At 35.8% G+C, this 22,152-nt stretch overlaps 1 protein-coding gene across 10 annotated transcripts in view; it reads right to left on the bottom strand.

Annotated features, from left to right (window-relative positions):
* Window positions 1–503: 503 nt before the first annotated feature.
* CEP43 (centrosomal protein 43) overlaps window positions 504–22,152 on the bottom strand; it is a 63,787-nt gene continuing 42,138 nt past the window's right edge. For 2 of the 10 annotated variants that reach the window (XM_072643864.1, XM_072643866.1), the window contains 7 exons: window positions 21,722–21,805; window positions 21,385–21,497; window positions 19,482–19,550; window positions 12,910–12,949; window positions 11,428–11,527; window positions 4,069–4,158; window positions 504–631 (listed from right to left, as the gene is read on the bottom strand). In XM_072643864.1, coding sequence (XP_072499965.1) covers window positions 4,084–4,158; window positions 11,428–11,527; window positions 12,910–12,949; window positions 19,482–19,550; window positions 21,385–21,497; window positions 21,722–21,805 — 481 coding nt within the window. In that variant the 3' untranslated portion in view covers window positions 504–631; window positions 4,069–4,083. Of the gene's footprint in view, window positions 632–1,779; window positions 4,159–11,427; window positions 11,528–12,909; window positions 12,950–19,481; window positions 19,551–21,384; window positions 21,498–21,721; window positions 21,806–22,152 lie in introns of those variants that run through there. The other 8 variants (XM_072643868.1, XM_072643872.1, XM_072643865.1 and 5 more) reach the window with 5 other exon arrangements.

The following is a 22,152-nucleotide window of genomic DNA, read 5'->3' as shown; positions in this document are numbered from 1 at the left end:
AGATGAGGACACTGAGGCAGACAGAGGTTAAGTTACTTGGCCAGGGTCCCACTAAAGTATCAGAGGCCAGATTTGAACTCAAGTCTTCCTAACTCCCAGTATAGTGTTCTATCTATCCACCGTATCACCAGTTGCCTCTTCAATTAGAGCAGATGACCTCAAGTTCTCCTACAGATTTAAATCCTATGAAATGGAAATGTAGCTAAAAAGTAAATTACTAGAGAATGCAAAGGACATTTAAAAATTATACATTTTTCTGGGAAAATTATCTCATACAAATATTTGGTAATTTACAAATGAAAAATACCTTGAAATATTAGCATTTGCCAGTGGAAATGTTATAGGTCAAGCACAACACACAGATGACAGAAAGAAAGGCTAGACATGCACCAAAGCCCAGGAAGGATGAAGCTTACCAACTGGGAACAGCAGTTTTTGCTGGGACCTGGCAGGGGTACCTACCAGAGTTACACCTTTTATATGGGTTATCTTTGTGCACATGGACACCTTTCAGTCTGTATTCTTTTCTCCCAAATACTCTAGCCCTGAGGTTGTGGCTTCAAAGCAATTCTTCTTTTCATCATCTTCCAGCCCCATCTCCAAATTCTCTCACGTGGATTCCTTTTTGCTCCTAAGAAAATCAAAACATGGAGTGGGGGGAGATCTTATCAATAGTCCCAGTGTAGCATTCTTATTGCTGATGATGGTGACCAAAAAAAAGAAACAGAGCATCTAAGGACACTGTCACTGCTATTATTATATGTCACTGCTATTATTATATGATATGATGCCACTTCCTGGAAAGGAATAGGGGTATTGGTAACATCTGGTTTTAGCGTATTGACAACCAAGGCCTCTGAGACTCTATGCCTTTTTCCAGGCAACACCAATGTTCTCTTTGCCATTCTTGCTGGCATCAGCCTCTGTTAGATCCTCAGATATCCAAGGACAATATGTGGCAGTCTGATGATGAATAGCTAACACCAATTTGACCTGGGACTTTCCTCAGGAGCAAGAAGGTCAGTTAATAGCTTTACCAACAAAAAGAAGATGGAAGCCATGATCAGGAAGTGATACGAAGGACAATGTTTAATACTTTTCTACCTGAAAACTACAGTACTAGAAGAAAGAAAAACAGAATGTGGTGAGAAGATGAAGGTATGCTGGTATGACAGACAACAAGGTACAGTGCGAAAACATGCTGGTAACAGAGGATCTGAGTTAGAAACTCAAATCACTTTTCTATTTGGATCCAGGTTCCTCAAATATAAAATAGTAAGATTGGATGACTCTAGGATCATATGACAGAAGCATACAATCACACAAAACAAGCACAATAATTCTATTTCCTGGAATCCAACCCAGGGCCCAGCAGAATGCTTTACACAAAAGATGCAAGAATGAAAAAAGACAGAATATTTTTTTTTGTTCTTCTTAAACTAAAATGAGGTGTGGCAGCATGGTAGGACAATCTCACATACATAAATAGCTACTACGAATGCATGGAGACACATATTCTGCCTAGTCTTTACATGAGTTTAACTGGGAATGGGGATAGGCCTAAATGGATCTGGAAATCTGGGGGTGGCAAGTGTTCAGGAAATAGGAGAAATATGTGAAATATATTCTTTAATCCACACAGTTATTTCAGAATTGTTTAATATAAAGGACAGACATACTGTATACATTATCTACCTTTGCCTGATGGGCTTTTTGATATGCTTATAAATACCCAATTAGTGACATAACAATAATATATAAAGATGAGAGAACATGAAGGAAAGAAGAAAAAAGCACTTTTATTTTTTTGTCAATTAATGAAGGACCTGAAATATGAAAATTTCCACTGCAGAATACTGATTTTACCCCATAAAAATATATTCCAAAAAAGTATGTTACCTGGGATATTTCCATATACATGCGTCTAAAAAAACCCCTTCACACTCAAAATTTTCTGGCCTTCTACCATTCTAAACTTTAAAACTTAAATCATTATTTAGACAGGTAAATCCACTTCAAACAGGGTGAATGACTCCATCTAGCACCATAGCCTTATCTTATAGCTGATTTTAAGTTACTCAAAGTTACTCAAAAATGCAGACATCATAAAACAATCTCACACTTGGTATTTTTCTCCCACATTTTACCAAATACCATCAGAAATTCAGATTCTCTAACAGGTAGGGAAAAATGTCACATTTCTGATGCTACTAGTCAACAATTTATAACTGGCTTTGTAATTTTTATAAAGGTCACATCAAGCAACAAAGTTTTAAGCATTTCACTGAAATATCATTATCTTCAATCAGGATTTTTAAAAACACATTTGATACAATTTACAGATGGGCAGAACAAAAATGTTATACTTTACAACAGCCATTTAAATTTCACAATGTTTCATGGATGTTAACAAAGCATGAAAGGTATTTTGTAATAAGTAATTTTGGACAGTTTTTTGCAGTAGAGTATTTCTTCGTACAAAATGTTGTTTATCATTTGAAGGTCCTCTTGATCGGATTCAAATACACAAAAATATAATGACCTTAACTATCTTGAGATAATGCTTTATAAATCTAGGGCAGACCTGAACATCATCAGTGGTCTGCTTTTTTTTCCCTTCTAGTTTCTCCTTAATAGTCTTGTTTGGTTTATTTTCAGTAAACAAAAAAGAATCAATTCCAGATTTTAACATTGTAATTACCATCAAGTGAAAAGTCCACAAGTATTTATCACCTTTTATACTAAAAACCCAACAAATCATTACTTTAAAATATTTGGGCCAATGTGAGAGTACCAGTTGGCTTCATGTAAACTATGAATTAGTTCCTCTCTTCAATTATGTATTTGGTTTAGCATGCTGCTTCTATTAAGGTGACAAAAAGATAATCATAATTTAATTGAAATAAAAAAGTATAAAAATTTAACATAAATGTATAGTTGCTTTTATTCACCTGAATTTATAATTTCCAATTATTTTTAACAATGCTCAAGTGCAATTTAAAAGATTTAGTATTACAAATGTTAACGACCTACAAATAGCAGCATTTATGCATGACAGTATAAACAAAACTGTCAGCATTTCCATTATTGACCCTGTTTTTATAGAGTTATAATGAAAACATGCACAGTATAAGCTTCTGTCTGAAACTGAGTATTCATGTGGTCTTAGGCCATCACTAATTTTGTTTTCCAATTTGGATTTAAACTTAGATGTCAACTTACAGGTCTGAAGCAAAAAAGAAAGAGCTGTTTAGTGGTTTCAGACTTGTTTGGGTATCTCAGAAGGCAAATTTTTTTAAAAAATGCAACTGTAGTGAATATTTTTCTGTTTATAAATCAAAAATTTTCACACTGACAAGGACTCATCAACAGTAACTTGACTGTGATACTGTCCATCTTTAAAAACTCAAAGCTTCAACCACTTATTAGATGTTCATAAAATAAAATTAATTAGCAGACAGAAGTGTAATTTAAGATAACCTTAATGGTCTAACAAACCTTCCAAAAGGAAGGAAATACAAAGTTAAAGCTGATATACCAAACCTAACTTATACTGATGTATCTCAGTACTAAAGATTTATCACGTAACTCTTAACTAATCTCAGAATGATTTCACCAATAACAAAGTATAATTGAGTGGATAAGCCTTAACTCCAGATGTCCTTGCTTTGGAGGCCCAAAACCATTATTTGAAAAGTATCATAATACCACACACACTCATTCATACACAATTTTGTGTGAAGGTTTAGTTTTGTTGATTTCTTCTATTATACTCTCCATAACACTGGTAAATCCATGTATCCATTGCCTGCAATGGACAAGTGCTGAGAAAATCCAACTTCCACAGTGAAAGGCATATTTTAACCAAATGAAGAATAGTAAATCCTCCACACAGGCTCAAATTGGAACTATTTCATTAAGTATATGCTGTGAAATGCTAAGTTGTTTTTTTTTTTTATCTGCAGTCTTTTTGAAACACAAGGCACAAACAGGAAGCAGACATTCCAAATAGTGATTGTCTGAAAGAAATGTAACTGTTCAGAGTCCTTAGTCCATTTATTAGAATACCTCCTTCTTTCATGTCTATGCAACATCTTCTAGGTAATCTGCAACATCACTAAGTTGAGAAACAGTAATGTCCTGTGTGAGGTCTTCAAGCTTTTTGTAAAAAGAAAGAGAAAACAAATAATCAGTTCTCTAAAATAACAATTACAATAATAAATATAAAAATTATCATTTACAAAGTGGTTATTTAACAAAGAACATCAAATCCATTACATCATTTGGTTTTTAAAACAATTCTAAGTAAGAGACTAGTAGTATTAGCCTTTTGATAGAGGAGAAAATTTGAGACAACTCAGGATTCACGGTTTCTAAGAGGCAGAGCTAAGATTAAAACAATGATCAGAATCTCAAATAAGCTACAAGTGAAAAATTCAAGAAAATTTGGCTAAGTGTTACTTTTGGTAAGACCAACGAAAAAAGAAAATGGTCCAAAAATATCACTGTTAATTGGTCTTATTTGTATCTATTATAGACTTCACTCAGTACAAGCACATTTCTCTGGACTGCTACCTAATATCTTAAAATTTTGATGAAATTCATTAAAATCAGGAGAAAAATTGACACTTAAAAACTTCCACCAATGATTTTTTAAGATTGGAGAATCTCAGAATTAAGGAACTTAAGAAGTTATCTCATCAGTCAATAAAAATTAGGTGTCTACTTTGTCAAATGATCCACTCTATACCTTAACAGTTAAGAATCCCTCTATATGATACCCAGATAGTGGGCATCTAGGCTCTGTCAGATAAACCTCCAATGGGGGAAAGATCGAAGTAAAAATTGAACCTAAGGCACATCTTGAAACTCTTGAGCGCTAATAAGATACAGTTAAAATAAAATTAAATCCAGTGCCATGCAATGGAGAAACACAGATGTATAGTCTTGAAACAGAACCCTTTATTTCCTCCCATTTCCAAATCATACTGTCTATACTCTGGTCATTCTCAACATCATCTTCCTAAGGGAACTTGGACTCTCCCTCTGGGACCCAGGACTCTGATAAGTGAATTTTTCACTTTATCTTTTCTGGAACCATGACACTATGGCACATCTTAGTCATTTTCAAACCAAATCAACCTGGACTTTGGCCACCCTTCCTATTTAGCCCTCCTATCAAAATCCAAACTCTGTCCCTTCTACCTTCCTTTATCCTCACTTTATGGTTCCCCTTTGTATATTATCTTTCTCCATTAGACTTTAAGTTCCGAGAGGGTAGAAATTACCTTGTTTGCTTATATCTGTATCCCCAGCACTTACCACAGTGGCATACAGTAATGATTCATTTAAGATTCATCAACATACCTTTTAGCTTTCATTGTCATGACTTTTTTCCTCAAACATCATTTCAGAATAGGCTAATAGTAACATGATTATACTTTATCAAATAAGGTAGACTAATTTACCTAAGTCCCCACCTGATGAACAGTACATAAGTCATAGAATCAAATAAATGAAGATAATAGGGGAAATTTGTTTAAAGGATGATTTTCTGTAATCTAAAAGAATAAAGAATTGTTTTTACAAAGGCAGAAAACAGTCATCCAAAGGAAGAATAAGGCAACAATCAAAAGAATTTAGGGGAAGAGAGTAGAGACAACAGTCCATAACAAATGAGTAGCTGATATCAAGGAACAACCAAGGAACAACAGGTGGTAAAAATAAGTTCAGACAAATGAAAGGCTTAACAAATGTTAATTAATAAAAAATGGACATTTGGTGAGGTTGCTAAAAGGAACACTTTTTGAACTGGAATTCAAAATATATTTTTTAAACTGAAATTAGTCAGAAGCACATAGTTTTAAGGTGGACTGCATGACTACAACACAAAATGGGTCAAGCTAGGTTCAGGAAAAAAGAGAATGGGTACGTTTGCATACTGAATATATCAGAGGTTTGGAGTGGATATGGATAACATTTATAGTTAGTTTGTATTGCTAAAGTTAAACAGCATCATGTTTAAAGTACTCCACAATTATTTAACTTCTGTAAATCCTATCTTCTTAACGACACTAAATAATCTCAATAACAGAGGCATTCATATTCTGATTATATTGTCCTCAGTAACTAATATATGCTTCACAAAACTCACCTTGAAAAATGTTAACAGATTATATGACCCTCGAAAGTACCTTCTAAGTAAAAGACTGATACTTAGTACAGGACAAACATAGTGGACAAAAGTATTTATGTGGCATTTCCTCCTCCACTGAAGTCCTGAGAGGACTATAATGTGAAGTGGAGGTAAGCATGGTTCTCAAATATGGCAAAAAACAAACATGGTGAGAAGATTAGAAGTCTGTCAAGTTCCAGTTCCAATGCCATCTTTTCTATTAAGGCTTCCAGGATTTCCTTAGTCCAAAGTCATCTCTCTCTCCAGAACTAGTGTAGCACCTTGTATTCCTCAAATTGTGCTTTTAAAAGACATATTTATCATAGTAATCTGTGTGCATGATAGAATATAAGTTTCTACAGGTTATAGACCATATTTTATTCTCTCTCACCCCCAACCTCTCAACTGGTAACTAGTATAGGTCCAGGGCCTTGAACATAGCGTGCACACACACATACACATAGACACACACACAGACACACACACACACACACACACACACACACACACACACTCTACTCTCTCTCTTTTCATTTAATGACTGAATGAATGGGAGGACTGGTTTAATCTAACATGGTCAAAGTAAAGTCCAGGATCCTATAAAATGGACTCACCTGGAGCACAGAATACTTTTCCATTAGAAAGATAGTGCATTGAGAAGGTGTGTGTTTGTGTGTGTATGCAGATATATATATATGTATATCCCACACAAATATATTACTACAGATTTCTAATATTAGTTTCCAAATTAATTTTTAGCGCCATGGATAAGTTTTAAAAAGAAGAACATTCAACTGTGATATATTTTAAAATAAAATGTGTTTCTGACAACCACAAAGTGTATTATGTAATGTATGCATGTGTGTATACACATATACTCTCTGATATTTTACATCTGTGGTAACCAGCATTAAAGGAAAGTTAAAAATGACCTTTGTACCATTTATGAAGAATGAATTTGCTAAGGAAATAATCTGTTTCCCTTAAGTGATCATTTTCTCCATAATTTTATTAGAGAATACTCTTGTTAAATTTCTATTCTGAGATTCTTCTGCAATTCTTAAAAGGTAGAAAAACCCTTAGGGTTCATCTAGTACAAACTGTATTCCAAAAAGAAATCCCCTCTACAATATCCAGAAAGTGTTCATTTATTCTCTGCCTAAAGAGACCCAATGATAGAGTCACAACAGAATCACACAATCACCAGTCACAAACATATGCCCTTTTTCTGGAAAGAGCACACCTACCTGTCAGTTCTTATTGGTCCAGTTCAGATGTTTAAAAAAAAAAAAAGAAAAAGAAAAAAAACTAAAACCACACACACATTTTAGAAACAACAGTCATCCCCTAGGGTTACACTACTGGGCAGAACCATCCACCTACACCAGATTCTGAGTCATGGTTCCTGGTTTCTCTGTTTAGACTCTATTTTCTGCCTGGTCTAAATCTATGAATACTGATCATTGTGTATATAGTTACACTTATACTGTACTTTCCTGCCCAGTATGGATCTCTGTACATTGACCTCAAACTAGATTTCACATATTATAAATAAATTCACAATGAAAGGAGGGGCACATTAATAACTGTGGGAATTACAAAAGGATTCTTGAAGGAAGTGGAATTTAAGCTGAATAGTTTCAAAAAGTAGAAATGAGAAGGAGCATGCCAAGAATGCTTAAGTTAAAGTCTATTAAAGGTACAGAGATGGGAGAACAAACGTCATAGACAAATTACATAAATAATAAACCAGTTGTCTGGAACGCAAAGTATGTGAGGGAGGTAATTGATAGAGTATAGACTGGGGCAGTTGTGGTGTGAACAAATGGAATGAATATAGGAAATACCAAGGAACTGTAACTGACAAAACTAGGCAACTAGATGGTGCAGTATAAGTGTCAGGAGCTGGAATCTTTAGAAAGATCAGAGTTTAAAACCAGTCTCCAACACTTCCTAGATGTATGACTAAGCAAGTCACTTAACCTTTCTCAACCTCAGTTTTCTCACCTGTAAAATAAGGATAATAATAGCACCTACCTTATACAGTTGTTCTGAGGATCAAATGAGATAACGTATATAAAGCACTTTGCAAACTTTAAAGTGTTATCTTAGCTATTATAATCAAAACTTGGCAATGGATCGTATATGGAGAACGAAGGGGAAAAATTAAGAATAACTCTCAAATTGTTAATGCAAATGCCTGGAAGAAAGGTGGTGCCCTCAGTAGAAACAGGGACGTTAGAAGGAGAGGTAGGCTCAGGAGATATATTGAGGTTGAGATACTTTTGAAATATCCATGTAGAATTATCCTGAAAATAACTGGAGATGCAGGACAGGAGCCTAAGAGACAAAGCTGCATATACAGATACACAGCTGGATATACATCTGTATAGAAATGACAAACCCACAGAAATTGATGCAATCACCAAAAGAGAATACACAAACAAAAGATGGGACTAGGGGCAAAGGTCACACAGAGATGGTGTGATATGGAAGATGAACCTACAAAGACAACCAAAAGGACTGGTTTATGTGGCAGAAAGAGAACCATGACAGAGCAGTGCCATAAAAATTCAGGAAGAGAGAATCCAGGAGGAGAAGATGGTCTGCATCAAAGGTGTTAAACATGCAATATGGCCCATAATACTCTGGAGTGTGGCCCAAACCACATCAAAATGTAATTGGAAAACATCTAATAAAAATAATAAAAAATAGATACATTTTACAGTTTAGTCAATGATTCCACGAGGATTGATCCTTACATACAGATTGGTGCCCTCCATTTCTATTTCAATTTGACATTACTGGTCTATATTGTCAAAAATGCTAAAAAGAGAACAAGAGCAATGAGGACTGCCAAAAGGCCGGTAAAAGGGAAAATCCTCAGGTGGCACCGGGCCAAAAGGAAAAAAATTTGATATGCTGAATTTTCCTACCTATTTACTCAATCAGTTACTCTTAAAATGGTACCTGAGTGGTTAAAATGCAAATTACTTGAAGTAAAATTTTATTTCTCTATTATTCAACAATAGATATAAACACAGAATCAGAGAGTAAAAAGGGATTTTCAGTGGTCACCTAGTACAACCCATACCTGAAAATAATTTCCACAATAGTATAGCTGCCAACTAGTCATCTTGCTTCTATCTAAAGACCTTTAAGAAGGGGGAAGCCATTTCCTCATGAAGCAGCCCACTCTATTTTTGAACACCTCTTAATTTTCAGTAAGCTTTTCCTGACATCAGGCTTAAATTGGCCACCTGGCAACTTCTATGCACTGTTCCTGGTTCTATCCTCTGGAACCAAACAACAACAATCCCTTCCTCTACAGGATAGCCCTTCAAATGCTTTGAACACAGCCACTGTGTCCCCCTTAATTTTTCTTTTCTATAGGCTAAAAGTATGCTCAATTCCTTCAAATGGTGCTAATATGACGGGCTCAAGATGCATCATAGTTGCCCTTTTACAGTCACCGCAGACACTCTAACATTCCTAAATCACTGTGCCCAAAACTAAATACCATACTTCAGGTGAATTCTGACAAAGGCAGGAGGAATAGGACTATCAATTTCCCAATTCATTGAAGCTATGATCCCTCTTAATGTAGTCCAGGACATGGTTTTGCTAATAAAACTGAGCTTGAATCCAGTAAAAGAAAAACTTCATTCCTCTTTTACTGTAGAGCTGTCAAATTATTTTTTTGGTACTCAAGTGTAAGACTCTGCCCTTATCCCTACTGAATTACACCTTATTAGATTCAGCCCAATGCTCTAGTCTCCAATGCTCTAGTCTCTCAAGATCTTTTTGGATCCTGATTCAGTCATCCAATGTGTTTACTATCATTTCCACTGTCATCAGAAAATTGAATAAGCATATCATTCTCTACTTTTATCCAAGTAAATTATAAAAACATTATTAAAGAGAACAGGGTCAAGACAAAGACCTGGGTTACCCCACTACAGACCGCTTGCCACATTAACACTGAAGTATTAATAAGTACTCTGTGAGTCTAGCTATCCAACTATTTCTGAATCCATGTGACTATCTGACTCTTATCTTTCCAACTCTCCACCAAAAAAGCATGAAACATTTTATCAAAAACTATATCCATAGCATTCCCCTTATCTATTAGTTTAATAATCCTGTCAAAAAGGAAAATGAAGTTAACTGAGCCATGCTGGCTCTTTATAATCACTACTTCCCTTTCTAGACATGTCAACCATCTTTTTAATAAGCCCTTCTAGGATTTTCTAAAACTCGAAGTCAAGCTTACTAACCTATACTTTAAAGACACAATTCTCTTTCCTTCTTTGAAAACTGTAATTTTTGACCTTAGAAGTAGATTGGAAATCTTGTGATATGCCTATTTTTGATGATCTTTCCATTATCATTGACAATGGTTCAGCAACCATATATGGTAATTCTTTCAGACCTATAGATATAGTTCTTCTAGGAAAGGTGACTTGAATTTATCAACGAGCAGCTAAGTACTTTCTACTATCTCTTTATTTATTTTGGGCATCAACTCTGTTAGTCATTTTTGTTCTGTCATTTCCAGTATAAAGGTCATTCTCTTTTACAGAGAAAACAGAAATAAAATCAAAATTTAGGAGTTCTACCTTCCTTCTGCTGTCAGTTATCTTCTCATCTACACTAAGAAAGGGTCTGATCCCTTCTTTGATCCTTCTTTTTTCCCCCCATTATAAGTAAAAAAGCCTTGTCCTTTGCTTCCCTTGCTGCCTTCAGCTCATTAAAAGCTTCAGCAATCCCAATACTATATTTTTATAGGATTGTGTGACACTCTTAAATTAATTGTTCTCTGGCCTTGCTTTTCATCTTCTGTATAGTCTTTTTAAAATTCTTAAGTTGGCTGGTGTTCGTAACTGTAATCACATCAATCTCACACAAATCACATTGCTTCCTGCTTATTGGAACTGTTTTCATGTCATTGGAATTTTATTCTAGAGCACCTCTGAAGCATTTTAAGTCATGGGACCCTACCTCTAGTTGTCACTGAAATATGCCTTCTCAAAATTTAGGGTGCATGTCAAACTACGCTGTTATTTTTCCTTCTTTTTCTATTCCTTCATAAGGCAATATCCCTTCGGCAATGAAGGAAGAACACATCCCAAGAACACAAATTAACCAACTTCAACTATATGTAAAGTTTCTCTAGTCAACAAATCCATTAAATACATTTCTTGAAAACGCATGAGATCATTCAATAAAAACATGCATGTATAAAAGCATACTTTATCATTGATATTGATGTCATCTAGTTCCACAGAAATGTCTTCTTCTATCTCTTCACCAATACTTATTTCACTTTTCTCTGAGCGATGACTTATGGTACTATTTCCAGAAAGGGAAGAGAAAAAAGGACTGTGAGCATGATAAATAAATGTAATAATTACCCATAAAAAAATTTTCATTAAAAAAAATTAACCATTTAAGGGAAAAATCAGAGTAATAATTGAGCAGTTTCATTAAAGATACAAAATATCCTCTGAGAAGTAGAATGACATAATGGACAGTTGGTGTGAAACTATGGATGACCTGAGCTCAAGTCTCACCTGTGATATACAAGATATGAGACACTGGATAAGTCACTTAACTTCTCAGGGAAGCACCAAACTCCCCTTTAAAACTATAAATTGCAGGAGTTGCTGGTCTACATTAGTAGCTGGAGTTTCCTTACCATGCAGCTCCCTACACTGAAGAAATCAAACCCCAATCCGTGTGCGTGTGTGTGTGTGTGTGTGTGTGTGTGTGTGTGTGTGTGTGTGTATGTGTGTGTGTGTGTGTACATGCTGAGGATGAATCAATAGCCCAAGTGCTTGGTTTATTTTCTTAAAAATGTACTTTCTCATAACAAAAATGTATTTTTCATCTAATTAAGTGTCTATAATAGCTCATCTAGATTTGTTTTAATTAAATTTTGGAATTATAAGTTTATCTGATAAGTATGTAAGATTTTTTAAAAGATTATATTTAAATTTGTAACAATTTTTTTTCAAGTTTGGCAACTCAACACAAACACCTATTTACATGCTTATTCATTTACTTTGCATGTAACAAGTCTTTTGAAAACCCCAAAACTGACTATACCTTCTTTTAAGGAAAGTTTAAGAGAGATCTGCTATTATATGAAAAAAGCATTTCAAAAGCACTTACTATGTGTCAAAGCACTGTGCTAAATCCTGGGAGTACAAGAAGTAAAAAGCAGTCTTTGCTGTCAAAGAACTCAAATTCTAGTTGGGAAAGAAAACCCAGATAAAAGAGTTCAGCTGCAGGGCAGATAGCATGGTTCCACAGGGTGTTATGGTAGAGCAGATGTCTATGACTGGGTTGGTGTTAAGATAGACGACTACTGAATTGGAAGGAGAAATAAAATAGAAATCAAGGAGTAGCTTAATACCTCTGAGTCAATTTATGTGTGAGATCTTCACAGTAACCACAGTCCCGCTTTAGCTATTTTATTTTAGTGAATTTCTATACTACTCCTATAAATCTAGATTGAGGTAAATTTAAGAACATTCTATGAAGTCAAATATAAATAAGTTTTGGATTAGCTATTGCTCTATTGGCATCTCCATTGGTGGGAAAATAAATTGAAGTTGACTATAATTATAAATTCTAAACAGGATTTATTTTTCATTTTTGAAAATGCCTTCAGAAATTATTTACACATATGTTTTACTTGAATATATTTGTCTGCTTGGAAAATATCTTACCTATTAAAATCATCCATGTACTCCTCTTCATCTCCAGTTCCTGATTTAAAAAAACATATTCTTAATATACACATATATATATAAACACATATTCACATACATATAATTTTTTATTTAGAGCTACATTATTCTAAAGTAAATATTCCCTTTAAAATATTATTGGATTTTGCAGAAGCATTTAATAAAAGTAAATAAGCCATTCCAATAATAGAAACGTTTATCCATGAAAAGCAAAAGCTGTTAGCTAATACTTCACACCAGGAAAAACTTTAATCTATTAAGCTCAGAAACACATCCGAAATAAGTAATTTCCTTGTCAACCTTAAACACATTCTCATGTCAGAGAAGAACAATTATGCTACAAACACAATCTGTCAATAAAGAAAATTATAATGAAGTTAACTGGGAAGAATATGAATTCTTTACAAAGTTTCAACTAAAAACTTCAAGTAGTGGAATGGAGAAAGCAAGTTCTGTATTTGACTTCATGTTATTCTTGCTGCCTCAAGAGCCTACAATCAAGACTCTCAGGGACTATATTCAAAGGTTGTTCAATAGAACTCTAGCTCTTGCTACAGGACAGAGCCACATTCCATTTTGCAGTAATTACTATCATTACAGTCAAATACAAGCCTTGCCTTCTCCACAAATAGAAGACTTATTAACCTTGCCACCAGGACTTCAGACAGATATTTAGTAGGGTATTATGCAGACATAGGAAGGAAGTGATAGCTGCCACAGCCATAACATGATAATTGAGGGAGGATTAGCAGTCTTTAACTGTATGGCGATGCAGATGACAAGAAACAGTGAGAGGTAGCTAGCCATATTATGCCCTTTTAACAAATGATAACCATCTTGACAACTATTGAAAGTACACTTAGATTAGAAAGGCCTCACAGTCACCACCACCCCCTCCCTATCCCACTTTGCTATCCTTCTTAGCACTAAGTTTTGGAAACTTTTGGCTAAGACATGGGGTTATTTGCAGCACAGAGGTACATACTTTTGCTATCAGAAACTGTAACCTTATTCAGTATGAATCATTAAACATATATTAAACAATGTAACTGACAAGAACTTCTTGTTTGCAGGGTGTAGATTTACTGTGAATTAAGAAGTCAAAGTAATCAAATTAGTGGAAAAAGTATTTACATTATATGTACTGCATTGGCTACAATATGAGCTATCCTTCTCCCTCTTCCTCTACTGCCAAATTCTGACTTGAAGTCTGCCTAAACATGAACTAATCAATGTGACTTTTCAGTGTATATTTATGTATTTATTTTTCTGGTTAAAGTTGGGGGGAAGGGTAGGTAACAGAGGTGAATGGTTGAGTGTATATTTGAGCCAATGTGGTAGCACAGCCATTTAAATTAGTGAAATAACTGGTTGTAACTAACCACTAGAACTGGGGTTTATTAACAAAGATTTTTTTCTGATACAGACAAATCAATTCATAAATCACAAAGGCATTCCAAAGGTCAATCAACAAACATTTACTTTTTTTTCTTTTCTTTTTTTTTAATTTATTTATTTATTTAGCTTTTAACATTCATTTTCACAAAATTCTGGATTCCAAATTTTCTCCCCTTTTGTCCCCTCCCCCCACCCCAAAACACCGAGCGTTCTAATTGCCCCTGTCTGCCAATCTGCCCTCCCTCCCTCCCCACCCCTTCCCTTTGGAAGGCAAGCAATTCAATATAGGCCAAATCTGTGTAGTTTTGCAAATGACTTCCATAATAGTAGTGTTGTGTAAGAACTAATTATATTTCCCTCCATCCTATCCTGTCCCCCATTACTTCTGTTCTCTCTTTTGATCCTTTCCCTCCCCATGAGTGTTGACCTCAAATTGCTCCCTCCTCCCCATGCTCTCCCTTCCATCATCTCCCCTCCTGCCCCCCCCCCACTGCTTATCCCCTTATCCCCCACTTTCCTGTATTGGAAGATAGGTTTTCATACCAAAATGAGTGTGCATTTTATTCCTTCCTTTAGTCGAATGTGATGAGAGTAAACTTCATGTTTTTCTCTCACCTCCCCTCTTTATCCCTCCATTAATAAGTCTTTTGCTTGCCTCTTTTATGAGAGATATTTTGCCCCATTCCATTTCTGCCTTTCTCCTCCCAATATATTTCTCTCTCACTGCTTGATTTCATTTTTTTAAGATATGATCCCATCCTCTTCAATTCACTCTGTGTACTCTGTCTTTATGTGTGTGTGCATGTGTGTGTGTGTGTAATCCTACCCAGTACCCAGATACTGAATAGTTTCAAGAGTTACAAATATTGTCTTTCCATGTAGGAATGTAAACAGTTCAACTTTAGCAAAGTCCCTTATGACTTCTCTTTGCTATTTACTTTTTCATGCTTCTCTTCATTCTTGTGTTTGAAAGTCAAATTTTCTTTTCAGCTCTGGTCTTTTCATCAAGAATGCTTGAAAGTCCTCTATTTCATTGAAAGACCAATTTTTCCCCTGAAGTATTATACTCAGTTTTGCTGGGTAGGTGATTCTTGGCTTCAGTCCTAGTTCCTTTGACTTCTGGAATATCCTATTCCACACCCTTCGATCCCTTAATGTGGAAGCTGCTAGATCTTGTGTTATCCTGATTGTATTTCCACAATACTTGAATTGTTTCTTTCTAGCTGCTTGCAATATTTTCTCCTTGACCTGGGAACTCTGGAATTTGGCCACAATGTTCCTAGGAGTTTCTCTTTTTGGATCTCTTTCAGGCGGTGATTTGTGGATTCTTTGAATACTTATTTTGCCCTCTGGTTCTAGAATCTCAGGGCAGTTTTCCTTGATAATTTCATGAAAGATGATGTCTAGGCTCTTTTTTTGATCATGGCTTTCAGGTAGGCCCATAATTTTTAAATTGTCTCTCCTGGATCTATTCTCCAGGTCAGTTGTTTTTCCAATGAGATATTTCACATTATCTTCCATATTTTCATTCTTTTGGTTTTGTTTTGTGATTTCTTGGTTTCTCATAAAGTTATTAGCCTCCATCTGTTTCATTCTAATTTTGAAAGAACTATTTTCTTCAGTGAGCTTTTGAATCTCCTTTTCCATTTGGCTAATTCTGCTTTTGAAAGCATTCTTCTCCTCATTGGCTTTTTGAACCTCTTTTGCCAATTGAGTTAGCCTATTTTTCAAGGTGTTATTTTCTTCAGCCTTTTTTTGGGTCTCCTTTAGCAGGGTGTTTACTTGTTTTTCATGCTTTGCTTGCATGTCACTCAATTCTCTTCCCAGTTTTTCCTTCCTTTCTCTCCAACTTGATTTTCAAAATCCTTTTTGAGCTCTTCCATGGCCTGAGCCCATTGGGTGGGCTGGGATACAGAAACCTTGACTTCTGCATTTTTTCCTGATGGTAAGCATTGTTCTTCCTCATCAGAAAGGAAGGGAGGAAATGCCTGTTCACCCAGAAAGTAACCTTCTATAGTCTTATTTTTTTTCCCTTTTCTGGGCATTTTCCCAGCCAGTGACTTGACTTCTGAGTGTCCTCTCCACCCCCACCTCGCCTCCAGATCCTCCCAGCCAGCACTTGGGGTCTGAGATTCAAGTGCTGCTTCCCAGCCTCAGGGCTTTGGGTGGGGGCAGGGCTGCTGTTCAGTGTGAGATTAAGTTCAGGTGCTCAAGTCAGGGCAGGGCCAGCTCACAGGCTCCGTTCCCTCAGGAGGTTTATGCAGAGACCTTCAACAATGGATCCAGGGTCCTGCCTGCTTGGGGAGCCCCGGTCTGCTCCCGCCTCCGCTGCCGCTTCCCGAGGGGGCCTGAGCTATGGTGGCACCCCACTCCCCTCTCAACCCGCCAAAGAGACCCTCACACCGACCCTTGTCACCTGTGGGTGGAGGGACCCGTGCGGCTGCTGGAGATTCCGTCCCTGAAGCCTGCTCAGATCTGCTCCTTTCAGCGCTGCACCGCCGAGGCAGGGCTGGGCTCTGCTCCGGGTCCGGGGCGCAAGGGACCTTTTGCAAGAGGTTTTCAGGCTCTCTGGAGCAGAAATCTCATCCGCTCCATTCTGTGGCTTCTGCTGCTCCAGAATTTGCCTGTGGTTCTTTTCTCTACAGGTATTTTATAGGCAGTGGGTTCGGAGGTTGCGTATGTGCGTCTTTCTACTCCGCCATCTTGGCTCCACCCCCCTCAACAAACATTTACTAAGCACCTACTATGGTGAAGCACTGTGTTAAGCACTGAGTCCTTATCCTCAAGGACCTCACAATCTAATGAGAAAGACAACATGAAAACAATTGTGAACAAACAAGCTATATGCAGAATAAATTGGAAAGCGAAAGAATGAAGGTACTAGCATTAAGGCAGAATTAGGACCTGTAGAAGGTCAAGGACTTCAAGGAAGCCAAAAGGCAGAAGTGAGGAGTGAGAACATTCCAGGCATAGTAGATAGGCAGGAAAATACAGGGAGAGTCAGGAAATGTGGTATCTTGTTTAAAGAAAAGCAAGGAAGCGATGTCAAGCTTTTGGATCTCCAAAACCATTTTCTCACAGGAACAATATTATAAATAATATTAAGGCTCCAAGTCCACAAATAATATGTATTTGCAATGACAAATAATAATAATATAGTAATAATAAAGTAAAATAAGAAAAAATGACTTTTTATTTATTTATTGAGGCAGCAGACATCTATCAGAGTTTACTGGGTTATTAGCTCTATTTACCTTGAATCTGGGTTCTCAACTAGTAAATTAACATCTATTGCTAGACTGAAAAACTACTTATTCACTGACATGCTTCTCTCTCAGTTTTCTAGGATTTCCATTAAAGAACAAGCAATGCCCTATCTTTGATTCAGTACCTTTATTTGAATTTTCATATCAGTTGAGGTTTTGGGAAATAAAAAGTATATCTCTTTCTTCAGTCAGTCACTAGTCAGTAAGCATCTATTAAGTGTTTACTATATGCCAGACTGTACAAGGTGCAAAAATAAAAGCTTTGCTTTCAAGGAACTCATAGTTCTTGGCCTACTGCCCAGGAGACTCCCTTGATTCCTCTTTTATATTGCATTTTATTTTCAGTTCTATAAATTGTTTATCATACTTTACACTATGTTAGTTATTTGTGTATATGTTTGATTCTCCTCTTAATTAGGAGCACTATGAAAACAGTGACTTTTCTTATTTGGCATCTTTATTTCCCTCAACCTCACCTAAAGGCCTCCTCATGATACAGAGATTATCCTGGGTTTCTGGAGGCTATCTCAGTATAGCACACAAACTCTAACAGTTCCTATTAAACTGAAAAGGCATCAAGAATGGGCCCAGTGATGGATCACATACATGCCTGTGTGAAGACCATGCCTGGCTAATTTCAGAAAGGCTCACCTCCTGACTTGACTGCAAGGTGATGATTTTGGGGGGCCGGGGGGGAGGGGGTGTTGAGTGGGGAGCAATTCTCAAAGACCATTTGCTAATTCACAGAGGAATTGTGGTTAGGTTGGGTGAACAGAGTGAAAAAGGGGAACCTTTATCTCAAGTTAGAAAAATAATAGTCAAGTTCATCTGGAAGAAGAAAAAGCCAGGAATTTCAAAGAAACTAGGGGAAAAAAGATGCAAAGGAGATTCAGCAGTATCAGACCTTAAACTACATTATATGGTGACAGCACTTAAGTATAAAACAGATATCAATTATATTAAATTAAAAAATTCTTGCATAAATAAAACCAATGTAGTCAAGAACAGAAAAAATGCAGAAAACTGGAAAGAAACTTTCACAGACAATCTCTCTGACAGGATATGGCTGTGTTTGAACACTGCTATGATATAGGAAATAAATATGGTGTAGGAGCTAGTTGATTTAGAAAAACATGGAAAGATTCGGACCAATGAAGAAGATGCTATCCCTCTTCAGAGAAAGGGATAACAAGTGGAAATATGCATAATATGTTTTTACATTTATGTATATGAGTATATTTATGGGTATGTTTGTAGATATCTATGTATATGTATACATGCCCACATTTTAAAAATATGCAGCCTTCTTTAGGGCATGGAGAGGAAGAGGGGTGGGGGGGAAAAAGTAAAAAGTGCACAGCAGAGAAAAGAAAACCTAGAAAGAATCAAAGAAAAAGTTGGGCAGCTCTGAAAACAATGTTTAGCAATTATCATATAGGTTTTCTTGCAATGGAAATTTATTGTTTTAAAATGAATCCTCTCCTATGTTCTGCTGTGTACATAAAAAATGTTTTCTTATTTTGTATTTAAGTTTTAAAATGAATAAAGGATTTATAAAAACAACGAAAAAGGTAAACAAAATAACACATCCTTGAAGTATCAAAGTATTTCCCTGCTACATAGTATAAGTGCTCTGCACAAAGTAGTAACTTAATAGATCCTGACTATTCTCTTCACTCAGATAGCAGAGAAAATAAATTCAAATTTGGCATATAGACTTTTAAAGGTTACCGATCCTTATCCCTACATTAATTTATCCCTAAAGGCAAATTACCAGTGTAATTTAACTAGTGGCAAACTGATTATTATAAATTTCAATTCTATTTTAAAAGATACCATGCCAAACCTACTAATTTAACACTGTATCAAAATGGAGAATTTAGTTACCTAGTCCAAGTGATCCAATTTTATCACTAACCATTTTCAGATCTCTCAATACTGAGCTTCCCCTCGTATCTGAGAAGGAAAAAAATTAACAATTACTTGTTTGTAACACTATTAATTACTAAGATGTCATTTTTAAAATTTCTCTTTTAAAAACTGCATGGGGCTTGCTTACATGATACAAACAAAATGATACAAAAAAGACCAGCTGAAGATCAATAGGGTCCGGTCAACAGTCTGATTATATGAAATTCCTTATCAACAACTAAAATTCTATCAATGAAATGTTTATCTTCACTATTCTAACCACATTACTTTCTTCTACAAAACACTGCAACAATTCTTTTCTGGACAGAAAATTCACAAGCTAACATTCCAAAAGTTCACTTTTCTCTATTTTCTTCCCTCTGTTCTCATTTTTTTCTATAATTGGGCTCTCTTATTCCATACTTGCTCACAAGAATGCACATTCTTTATTTCTTAAGAATCTGTCTTCAGTGATCCAGTGCCTCCCACCCCAATCTACCCTTAGTGTACTAGAGATCACTACTTCCAAATCAGTAAGCTATGACGAAAATGAGGATGGGAAAGGGATAGGAGGTTGGCATATGTATGTAGGGTATGACTGGGGATGAATGCATGTTGGAACATCTGCAGATGGCCTGATCTGTGTATTAAGCATGCCAAAGAACCATAATAGTGTGCATACTAGGTTCATTAAGTAAACTGGAAGTGAAGAAACACTGTACCAGATTACTTGTAATATATACCTCAAAATGAATAACACATTATTCTCCCTCACTCTTGAGGAAAGTTAACCCTGTAAGCTAAGCAGACCAGTCCCACCTCTGACACCAAATAGCTATGTAACTTGGGTAAGTCACAACTTTTCAGTATTCTAGGCCAGCAGTGTCAAACTCAAAACAGAAATAAATCCCTGAGGGATACGTATTGACTTAGTAAAACACAAATGAACATTTATTTATTCAGATAAATATTTTCCAATTACATTTTAATCTGAATCTGTGAACTAAGAAGTTTTGCCTGCCAGACCTGAGTTTGACATTTCCAGACAACTCTATTAAGACTCAAAATTGCAGAAAAGGTACCATGGCCCTGACAGAGGGATGTTTCTACATCATTGAGTTCCTACATCAATGAAATGACAGGTTCGTCCTCTAACCCTATTCTTTCTTAGATACTAAGTACATTTGTAAAGTATATCATGCATTCTCAATATACGCAAGTCTTTTCTTTACATGAAGAATATTAATGCACTCTCAGTAGAATCTTCTGTCCTCAAATCTGACTAAGCTCCTGGAGGACCCACATAAGTAACTATGTAACCACAGACAATACAATTAATTTTTGTCTGTCTCAGTGTCCTCATCTGTAAAATGGAGAATAATAGCATCCTCTCAGGGTGGTTGTAAAGGTCAAATGAGTTCATATTTGTAAAATGCTTTGCAAACCTTAAAGCACTATATGAATGCTAGCTATTAATAATTTTCCTATAATGATTAATAGCTAAAATGATACAGACGTCACACACACTGAAATTTAAACCTAACAAGGACTCAATCACAATAGGAAAAATAAGAGCAGCTCCAAAGAATAAGAACAATAATTTACAGCATTTTTAAAGTCTTCAAACAGCTTTACAAACATTACTTTATTTGATCTTCACAACATGCCAGTGAGGCTAGCAATGAGAATGTTTTCATCCTTGTATTACAAATGAGGAAACTGACATTCAGAATTTAGTTCACCTGCTCATGGACAAAGTCAGAGGGAGGATGCAAACCCAGACCTTTTGACTCTAAATCTAGCACTTTTTCCAATGTCAGACCAAACCAAAGTCACATTATAGGAACTTGTGGGGTTTGGTAACTTTTAGGGCACTTACTTTCAGATTCTTTTAGCAAACGTGTTCCAGTCAGGGAGCTAAGTCCACTTTTTAATGGTGGTGCATCAGAAAGTGATGCAAGGCTTCCTACTTGCTTGTTTGATTCACTTTTCCTAATTAGGAAAACAAATATATAACTTATAGCTTATAATACATTATTTCTTTCACCATTAGTAACCTAAGCTACTCAAGTAACGTTTATACAAAGAAAATACAGAAACTTTACTACACAAATCACAGACTAAGAAGCTTTTGATATGCCTACTAGAAAAATAGAAAGGCAACAACAATCACAAATTCATGCACCAAGATATTTAATAAAAAATTACCTCCTCACCTCTTTTTAGAGTTTTGTTTAACATCTGTTATATCAAACAAATCTTCTACGTCATCTTCAGTGTCACTGTTTTTATCAGAAGCCCTTTTTCACCCCACATTAAGAAATGGCAGGCAGGAGAAAAAATTTACACAAGAATAAGTATTCCTACTGGCAAACAGCTAACAGAATAAAATGAGTAGCCTGTCTGAAAAACTAACAAACAAGAGATAACGAAGAATGAATTAAACATGGGGAAAGTGGTAAAATATATTTTTCTCCAATTCATTAGAATTTTGTTTTCTTAGAACTGTTTTGCTTCTCAGTGTCTATATATCTTTTTCCTGTGGTATTGTACTAAATAAAAAGGTCAGTGAAAAACAAGTTTCTTGTCCTCTGGCTGCATTATAATCTTTATACCTACCTAAAAGCCAAACATTAAGTAAAAAAAG

Source organism: Notamacropus eugenii, chromosome 2, assembly GCF_028372415.1.
Source record: "Notamacropus eugenii isolate mMacEug1 chromosome 2, mMacEug1.pri_v2, whole genome shotgun sequence".
Classification (NCBI taxonomy): Eukaryota; Metazoa; Chordata; class Mammalia; order Diprotodontia; family Macropodidae; genus Notamacropus; species Notamacropus eugenii.
This window is presented reverse-complemented; position numbering and strand designations above follow the sequence as displayed.